At 32.6% G+C, this 10374-nt stretch overlaps 1 protein-coding gene across 1 annotated transcript in view; it reads right to left on the bottom strand.

Moving 5' to 3' along the window:
• Positions 1 to 7667, bottom strand: part of LOC112466384 — a 13168-nt gene extending 5501 nt beyond the window's left edge. The window contains exons 1-6 of the mRNA XM_025034448.1: positions 7544 to 7667; positions 7192 to 7406; positions 6879 to 7079; positions 4800 to 5118; positions 4611 to 4657; positions 1001 to 1192 (exon numbers count right to left, since the gene is read on the bottom strand). Of these exons, the coding sequence (XP_024890216.1) occupies positions 1001 to 1192; positions 4611 to 4657; positions 4800 to 5107 (547 nt within the window). The 5' untranslated portion in view covers positions 5108 to 5118; positions 6879 to 7079; positions 7192 to 7406; positions 7544 to 7667. The remainder of the gene's footprint in view (positions 1 to 1000; positions 1193 to 4610; positions 4658 to 4799; positions 5119 to 6878; positions 7080 to 7191; positions 7407 to 7543) is intronic.
• Between the last annotated feature and the right edge of the window lie 2707 nt (positions 7668 to 10374).

Genomic DNA, 10374 nt, shown 5'->3' with positions numbered 1-10374 from the left:
GCGCGCATGAAAATTATATTAAAAAATACAACGTACGTGAGAAAATTGTCATAAAAAAAATATTGTAAATAGAAATGCGTTAGATTTTTATCCTGCCACGTGTTCAATTTTTCTTACACGTCTGAAACTTGTGAGCTTCAAATTTGACTCAAAAATCCATCTTAAATAAAAAATGTTTTATCGGTAGACCCTATTATTAATGCCATTTCAAAAATATTAATCTCTAGTTAATTCTATCGATAAAATTAGACTTTTTTTACGAAAAAAAAAAGTATTAGAATGGAATTACAATAAAATTTAGCAAAATTTAAAGCCCGTATAATTTCAGAATATAAATAATTTATTTGTACTTAAAGACCTTCGCCAATAGGCCTGTTCGTTTTAGCCGAACTTCTTGCGCAGTTTATCTTTTCTCTTTTTCTCTCTAACGTGTTAAAAAAAAAAAAAAAGAAGAAGAAGAAGAAAGATGAACCGTGCGAGAAGTTCGGCTAAGACGAGCATACCTATAGATAATACAAAATCAACAGTCAAAAAAAAAGTAGAAGCAGAAATAATCTAACCTCAAAAAAGCAGGAGATCGAGGATGCGTTAGAATTTCGTTGAGTCGGAAAAATTTACAAAAAGCCAAAAGAAGATGGTCTTCTCGAAGGCACGAGAAAACGTGCAGGCGGAACGAGAAAAAAAAATGGGATATACGTTCGCGGCTTTTCCGCGCAAACGCAAAGGCTTACATAGAAAGCTGACGCAACCGGCAACATCCAAAACGCGGATGCAACTTCCGTTAAAATATCGTTTCGCAGATTCTACCGATTTGCGACAAATCTATCCGAAACTCGAGGTTCACGCGTGGGTCGGACGCACGCTGTTGGAAATAGGTTAGGGCGGTAGCTGAGACGGAAAGATTCCAAGATTTCTTTAAGCACGGAACAAAGAAACGCGAGCACGAGCGAAGAGAAAAGATATTAATGTTATCTGCGAAGTTTTATCCGTTTAGTCTTACCTGGCAACGTATCTCCATGAAAATGTACAAATTTCACGTGCCGAAGCTTCGCCCTGCCGCGGATGCCGCCGTTGCCGGTGGTTGCCGGTCGCGCAATCACCGTATATCCTCGGATCTCGGATCGGATATCGGATTGCTCGGAATGCTCGGAATGCTCGGATCCTTCCTTCCACCTTCTTTTTGCTCCTACCACTTACCAGTCCTACTTCCTACTTCAAGGACGGTATATGGCGCTCTGACGATGTTTCTTCAGCAGACCTCTATGGCGTATGGCGTATTCTTCTCGAAGGACGAAAGGAGAAACGAGACTGCACTCAGCACTACGCAACGTCGAGAGAGGGAGGGGAAATTAGACAAAAATGTGCTAAACTTACATCCATGTTTTAAGCGGATTGTAGATAAGACAGAGATTTCTAGCTTACTTTTATCTGACGATCGGCGAATAGCAAAAGTAGAAATTATTCAAAACTTTCGAATACGTGAAGCAGGGCTAGCAACATCGGCCTATCTCCTCGAGTCCTCACCGCGGCTTGCCGGCGCATTTCTATTGAGCGTTTTCTACTGGGAAAACGGGTGCAACACTGGTGCACCAATAAGTGCAATTTTTAAGGCCTGTTCGTTTTATGTCCATTTCTAATTTTAAAAATTAAAAAACGATAATATTGATGATGATATGCATATAAAAAGTAAACCGAGATTAAAGTTAATCCATGTTGGCAGAAATAGACATTAGCTTGTTGTACAGTTCATTTTTCTTCTTTTTCTCGCGAACGTGAAAAGAAATAAAAGAGGAAAGAACTGCGCAGGAAGTTCAGCTAAAACGAACAGGCCTTTATATTGTTCCAATGTAAAAATCAGTTTACATTTTTTTTTCAGTGTGTTCAATGTTCTATTGACAAAAATTTGTCAAATTTTGAAATAATATTAAAAAATTTCCATCAGGCTCGAGAACTTTTCCCCTCAATATATAGTAGGTGTCTAGTTCCCTCGACATGCCATATATTTCAGTGCTTTATACAATTAATCAATAGTCATTATATTTAGACAGAAAACATTCATCTTGGGCATGTTCTGATAAGCGTACAAATTATATATAATACTTATATTATATATTATACTTAGATATAAGAAACGATTAAAAAGCTGTTATTCACAGATTTAAGATAAGAACAATACTAGAAATAGTGATAAGATTTATTGTTATATTTCGTGGTTGTATATAAGATATATTTACCCCGCTATTTCAATTCTAATAATAATGGCTGTTAACAATAACAATAATCACAAAAATTTACAAAAAAAAATAACATTTTACAATATTGAATTTTTGTGCTTTATCTTTTAATTTTATTCCCGGAGTAATATATTATTTTCATAAAAAGTAGCTAAGTTAAAATAAAGATATATACGAACTTTAATATTTTCAAAATTAGTGAGATTAGATTTACTTCTTCTAGTTTCTAAATTATTGATTTACCAATTTATCTTAATATATATGATACGATTAATTTAAAATAAAAATATAAAAGAGTTTATATTTAAAAAGTTGATTTTTTTAAATTCCTGCTTCTTATAAAAATTAAATAAAAATTAAATAATTATATATATAAAAATATGTGTATATAAGAATATAAAGGATAGAAGGAACGTAAATAATTATAAGATCGTTATCTTTCGGATCTAATTTAGATTAAAAATATGAAACTATTCCTATTTATTTTTTTTTAATTAGCTTTCATGGCGAGACTAAATTTTTGTCAGTCTCTTTAATTTCGCAGACGTCTTTGAGATGTCTTATTCTTTTACTCTCCATTCGCATCAACGTGAAAATTATTTGCGTAATATGAGCGTAGACGCTATTAACAAATGCACGTGCTTAAAATAATGTCAATGACCTAGATTATCTTCAGGCACTCGTGTTATTATCGTTTTAAAGTACTTGGACAACATGGAGAATAAAGCAACAGTGAAGAAGCAATTCTCTTTTCGGGCCGTCACGAATAAAACTTTCAATGTCAATATATATTTTTCTTTTTTATAGGCAATTTGTGCTCGTAAACTTTCAATATTTTAAAACCAACATTAAGGGAGATACAAAGAGACGCCACGTAGAGCATGCAAGGTTTCATCGCGGACATCCTGAAGTTTATTAGACTTCTTTTGTATCGATTTTGCAGGCTCGATACATCATATATATATTTATGTATCAGGTATGTATTTGTACATTAATTATTCCTACGTGAATTCTATTTTCGAATCTTTCACAGCGTATTCATTCTAATTGCCTAAATTATTGGTAGAAGAGTTTGCTCGATATAAACATTTGATTTTTATTTTATGTAGCCTAAATTTTTTTTTAAATCAACAACTTGTGAGCTTATGGACTTGCAGGCTTGATGGCAGCTATCAGATATGTCGTTTTAATCAATAATTATACGTCGAATTTGGGAACAGGCCCGTTGGCTCCTTTCGATAACTGGTAATATCTATGACAAACAACAAGATTGTTATAACAAGTGTTCTTATCTGATAGGCATGTCCGTCGATTGCTTCTCCTCTTTAAAGACTTATTGTGAAATGAAAATGTCAATACAATTATGTCATATGCATTCAATCCAGGCAATTAAAAGATCAAGGAACATGTCTGAGAATGTATGAAAGATCAGAACATTTTTTAAATATCTTGTATAATGTCATGTCACTTAAATGTTCTTCTTCCATATAAAATTAGGCTTAGAAACGATTTTTAAGTTATTATTTCTTAGATTACTGCCGTTACGGGATAGTTCTCGTCTTTTGCGTTTCTCTTAAGCTTTATAACTTATACGAGATAGAGATTGCACTTGAGCCTTGAGCGTTCACTTCACGTCCTCAACACTCGTGTCTGTAACGTTTAATCGGAGAAAAAAAAACGGTCTACCGTCAAAATATATTTCTCGCCTACATGATATCATGTCATCGTCTTTGATATTACAGTCTCAGATCAAATTGCATTTGCCGAAAGGCCTAAATGAAATAGTACCTATAATGTCTCCCAATTAAAAATAATTATATAAATTATTATAATGAGATAAATATACGTGAGTATAAAAATCGACAAAATATTTTTCTAAATACATATTTTTCTGATAAATATAAATAATTATTACTTATATAAGATGCATATATTAGATTTATTTGTTTATATATTTATTATATAGTTTATATTTTAGTAATTTTCATAATATTTACAATGTTCAGTGTCAGACACCAATTCGAAATTTCAGTTAAGCCAGTTTACAATAACAAATCAAGGATAAAGATATAAAAGAATTGTTAAAAAATAAAGATATAAAAAATAAGTTTTTCTCCAAAATTAGTAAAACTAAACGGAACAAAATAAAAATAAGGTTAAAGTTATAAGAAATCGAATAAAATGGAGAAGTTACAAAATTAGATTATTTTAAACCCTCATTTTGGCTTTGTAGATTTTACTATTACAATTCTAACAAAATAAACGAAGTACAATCATAAACGGAAAAAGTATAAAATTTCCAAATCTTTCTTACGTTATCAATGCTCGAATTATTTTCAAAATATTTGATCGAACAGTCATATAGCCAAACATTACGGCCAGATATAACACGTCTGTTTATCACCACACCGCTAGATACGCTTCTTATAAATAATTTAAATTTTAAATGTAAAATTAATTACTGCAGAGATAAAAAAATGTAAAATCTATTTTCGTGTCATCTTTTTTACACCTGTCAATAAGAAACTTCATGATCGTTTTATGTATTAAAAAATCTGTGATCACGATTGATCATTGCGGATACATTCTCTCATCCTCTGACGTGACACCAACGAGCTGACGTGCCTACTTCTCTCCGACGGAATCCCGCGTACGTAGTGACCGCCGTTGTACTGCTCGACAATGAAATGTTCCGGGAAACTTTGGAGAAATTCCACTAAATTGGAATAACCAAATAGACGATACGGTATACGGGTGTTCTCCGCATTATAATAGTCTCTCTCTAGAAGCGGTACAGCTGTGGCGCCATTTCGGGAGAGCAATAACGCCTGGATAAGCTGGCGGATCTCTTCACGTTTCTCGGCCTTGCTCATCCTTGAAATCTCTGTTTGGATTTATAAAAAAAAAAATTTATTATCATCTCCTATCGTGAAATCAAAACGCTCATAAAATAAAATAAAATGTTATATTTAATAAAATTTTAGAGAAAGTATGTTGATAAAGGGAGCGTTTCATTTGACCACGTTGCGATTGGTCCACCCACTCACAACCCCCCGGTGCAAAGAGTTTGTCCACTGGAGCAGCCAATCAGATATCTTTATTTAAAGCCCATTCTACAATAGCCGTAAAAGTATGCGTTAAGACGTAAGCAGTAAGCTATTAATTAATAGGATTTTTACAATCCAAGAATGATCGACTGTAGTTGGTCAATTTTTACTGCTTACGTCTTATGCATACTTTTACGGCTATTGTAGAATGGGCTTTAATCAGTCAATTGGCGACGTGGTCAATTGAGTCTCACTTGTTGGTAAATTATCAATTATACGAAAGGGTAAAAAATCGATATAATTTTTTAGCGCGTTATTCTACAGGTGTACGTTCAGGAATTACGCTTAGGCGCACCTAGGTAACTCTAATGCTACACTGTAGCGTGATGTAAACTATAGCTTACAGTTAAGGTCTTGGCACATAGAAAAACTTAAGCAAGTAAAACTCAAGCAGTAAGCAAATCAGCCAATCACAGTCAAGAACTTAAGGCACAGCCCTAAGCGGTAGCAAATCCATACTGTTGATGTCTTAAGCGGGGAGCACACACTTCTCTCAAAAAATTGATTGGTCCATACACATGTGCATAAGAAAATAGACCAATCAATTTTCTTATGCTTACGCATTATGCGTTATACAGAAGTCTGCGCTCCCCGCTTTACTGCTTAAGTTTTTTCTATGTGCCAAGGCCCTAATCTCATCTTGTGTATGTATGTATGTACATAAAATCGTCTTAAGTCTAGTGTTACATGATCTCAATTTTAAACTGACCTCGCACGATCTATAGTTCGTGTCGGAATTCAATTCTATAACTTCATATACCTATGTACCAAGTAAAAAAAATTGAAATCAGTGTACACACACACGGGCATAAAATATATCTATTAAAATACACGCGCGCATGAAAATTATATTAAAAAATACAACGTACGTGAGAAAATTGTCATAAAAAAAATATTGTAAATAGAAATGCGTTAGATTTTTATCCTGCCACGTGTTCAATTTTTCTTACACGTCTGAAATTTGTGAGCTTCAAATTTGACTCAAAAATCTATCTTACATAAAAAATGTTTTATCGGTGGACCCTATTATTAATGTCATTTCAAAAATATTAATCTCTAGAGTTAATTCTATCAATAAAATTAGATTTTTTTTTACAAAAAAAAAAATTAGAATGGAACTAAAATAGAATTAAGCAAAATTTAAAGCCCGTATAATTTCAGAATATAAATCATTTATTTGTACTTAAAGACCTTTGCCAATAGGCCTGTTCGTTTTAGCTGAGCTTCTTGCGCAGTTTATCTTTTCTCTTTTTCTCTCTAACGTGTTGAAGAAAAGAAAGGAAAAAAGATGAACCATGCGAGAAGTTCAGCTAAAACGAGCATACCTATAGATAATGCAAAATTAACAGTAAAAAAAAAATAGAAGCAAAAATAATCTAACTTCAAAAAAGCAGAAGATCGAGAATGCGTTAGAATTTCATTGAGTTGGAAAAATTTACAAAAGCCAAAGGAAGATGTTCTTCTCGAAGGCACGAAAAAACGTGTAGGCGGAACGAGACGCTAAGCTTAAAAGAAAAAAAAATTGGGATATACTTACGTTCGCGGCTTTTCCGCGCAAACGCACAGGCTTACATAGAAAGCTGAAGCAACCGGCAACATGCAAAACACGGATGCAACTACTGCAACTTCCGTTAAAATATCGTTTCGCAGGTTTTAGTGATTTGCGACAAATGTATCCGAGGCTCGAGGTTCACGCGTGGGTCAGACGCACGCTGTTGGAAATAGGTTAGGGCGGTAGCTGAAACGGAAAGATTCCAAGATTTCTTTAAGTACGGAAAAAAGAAACGCGAGCACGAGCGAAGAGAAAAGATATTAATGTTGTCTGCGAAGTTTTATCCGTTTAGTCTTACCTGGCAACGTATCTCTTTATGAAAATGGACAATTTCACGTGCCGCGTCGTCGCCCTGCCGCGGTTGCCGGTCGCGCAATCACAATCACCGTATATCCTCGGATCTCGGATCGGATCCTTCCTTCCACCTTCTTTTTGCTTCTACCAGTTCAAGACCAAGAACGGTATATGGTGCTCTGATGATAAAACTTCAGCAGACCTCTATGGCGTATTCTTCTTGAAGGAGAAACGAGACGCCAACGAGCCTCCACGCAACGCAACGTCGAGAGAGGGAGGGAAAATTAGACAAGAATGTGCTTAACTTACAACCATATTTTAAGCGGATTGATAAGACAGATATTAGAGATTTCTACCTTCCTTTATCTGGCGATCGGCGAATAGCAAAAGTAGAGATTATTCAAAACTTTTGAATACGTGAAGCAGGGCTATAGCAATATCGGCCTATCTCCTCAAGTCCCCACCGCAGCTTGCCGACACGTTTTCTACTTAAAACTGGTGCAACACTGGTGCACAATGAGTGCAGTTTTAAGGCCTATTCGTTTTATGTCCATGCCATTTCTAATTTTAAGAATTAGAAAAATATATCGATGATGACATGCATATAAAAAGTATACCGAGATTAAAGTTAATCCATATTGGTAGAAATAAACATTAGCTTGTTGTACAGTTCATCTTTCTTCTTTTTCTCTCCAACGCGAAAAGAAATAAAAGAGGAAAAAACCTGTGCAGGAAGTTCAATTAAAACGAACAGGCCTTTATATTGTTCCAATGTAAAAATCAGTTTACATTTTTTTTTAGTGTGTTCAACGTTCTATTGATAAAAATTTGTCAAATTTTGAAATAATATTAAAAAAGTTGAATAATAAATTTTTTCAGATAAAAATTACGAAAGTGAAGAAATTCCCTATATAAGCTACAATTTCATTTGTCGAAATCTAGTAAATCTGTTCACTTTTGTTAAGTCTTAAGAACTGCGTCCAAGTTTTGATTTAAGCCAATCAACTTGCAGCTCTTACAGAAAAGTAGCAGTTTCATTGGCTTAAACCGAAACTTGGACACAGTTCTTGCATCGTGGACACCGGGCTTTATAATCACCCCAGGAACGCCAATGCGAGTACATACAAGTGCATTGGTTTCAAAATCATATATTATTGTGTGTTCAAAATGCGCGCATTTAAATGTGTAATTAATGCAAATTGAGCATTTAATTTATAAATGACAGGTTTTAATATAAAATATTTAAATGAGTATAAGCTTCTGACTCATTATGAAACATTTTATTTAAGTTTTTAATAAGAATTAATGTTCTTAAAAGTCATTTGGAAGTCAAGATGACGTCAAAAATAATCATTTTTAGAAAGTCAAGATGATAATATATATCATTCGATATGTTTTTAATGAATCATAATTTGACTTTTTTATGACTATATTTTGACCTTTCGATGACTTTTGTCGAGAAAACACGAATCGTTCGCACGTGCAAAATAAATTAAAACCTCGCAGGTATAAATATTTTACGAATTTGTGAAAATATTTCATTTTTGAAGCATTGATTTTTCATTCAAAAGATACAGAATAAAGCTCAAAAATATAAATCTCACTAAATATTGTATATGTATATATACTTACGACATATTTAAAATCTTGTGAATAAAAAATCAGAATGCTTTAAAACATTCACTACATAATTCATAAAAAATAATATCTGGGGCCCGATTCTCTAACGACAAACGTATGCGTAAACTCGGCTCTAACAGAAAAACTGCACACTTATTGGCTACAAACTGTGCGAAAGCCAATCAATTTGCACCCTTTCTGTTAGAGCAGAGTTTGCGCATACGTTTCTCGTTAGAGAATCGGACCCCTGAGGTTTTGTAAACATGGGCAATGCTTAAAAGCTGGGCACGAAGAAAAATTCCAATATAGTACAGAGTTCACTATATAGTTGTCCGATTAATTGGGCTCCTCCATCAATGATGAGCGTAGGTGCACTTTTTGGTATGCGCTTCCATAATTATATGCATTAAATGCGCATATAATATATATGGGGGACAAATACCCGCATTTAATGCAAAGTTTAATGTACATTCAAAGCGCATATTATACGCAATTCGCGACCCAATCACATTTTATGCGCGTCCATAACAGCAAATAGCAATGCGATTGGATAATTTTCTTTATGCATATAGATCTTAATTTTCACCGTCTGAAAAATTTCATTATTGTTTCGTCTAAGTTTTTCTGAAAAAATGTTCCAATTCGTATAAAAAAATCTAAAAAATTCTGAGAAATTCTTGAAATTTTTATAGAAATTTTGATTAATAATATAAAAAATTCTGAGACATTTTTTCATCAGGCTTGAGAACTTTTCCCCTCAATATATAGTAGGTGTCTGTATAGTCACAGATTAATAGAAATCTGTGATATAGTTCCCTCGACATGCATATATTTCAGTGCTTTATACTATTATATAATCAATATAGTTATGATATTTAGACAGAAAACATTCATCTTGGGCATGCTCTGATAAGCTTACAAATTATATATATAATACTTTATTATATATTATATAAGAACAATACTAGAAATAGTAATAAGATTTATTATTATATTTCGTGGTTGTATATATATATAAAATATATTTACCCTGCTGTTTCAATTCTAATAATGATGGCTGTTAACAATAACAATGATCACAAGGATCTAAAAAAAAATAACATTTTAAAATATTGAATTTTTGTGTTTTATCTTTTAATTTTATTCCCGGAGTAATATATTATTTTCATAAAAAATAGCTAAATTAAAATAAAGAGATATACAAACTTTAATTTACAAAATTAGTAAGATTAGATTTATTTCTTCTAGTTACTAAATTATTGATTTACCAATTTATCTTAATATATATGATACGCTATTAATTTAAAATAAAAATATATAAAAAAGTTTATATTTAAAAAGTTGATTTTTTCCATTTTTTTTAAATTCCTGCTTCTTATAAAAATTAAATAAAAATTAAATAATTATGTATATAAAAATATGTGTATATAAGAATATAAAAGATAGAAGGAACGTAAATAATTATAAGATCGTTATCTTTCGGATCTAATTTAGATTAAAAATATGGAACTATTCCTGTTTATTTTTTTTTTAATTAGCTTTCATATAGCGAGACAATAAATTTTTG

This window comes from Temnothorax curvispinosus, unplaced genomic scaffold (assembly GCF_003070985.1).
Source record: "Temnothorax curvispinosus isolate PA1 unplaced genomic scaffold, ASM307098v1 QBEX01016125.1, whole genome shotgun sequence".
NCBI lineage: Eukaryota > Metazoa > Arthropoda > Insecta > Hymenoptera > Formicidae > Temnothorax > Temnothorax curvispinosus.
Note: the sequence above shows the minus strand (reverse complement) of the source record. Positions and strands in the feature narration are given on the sequence as shown.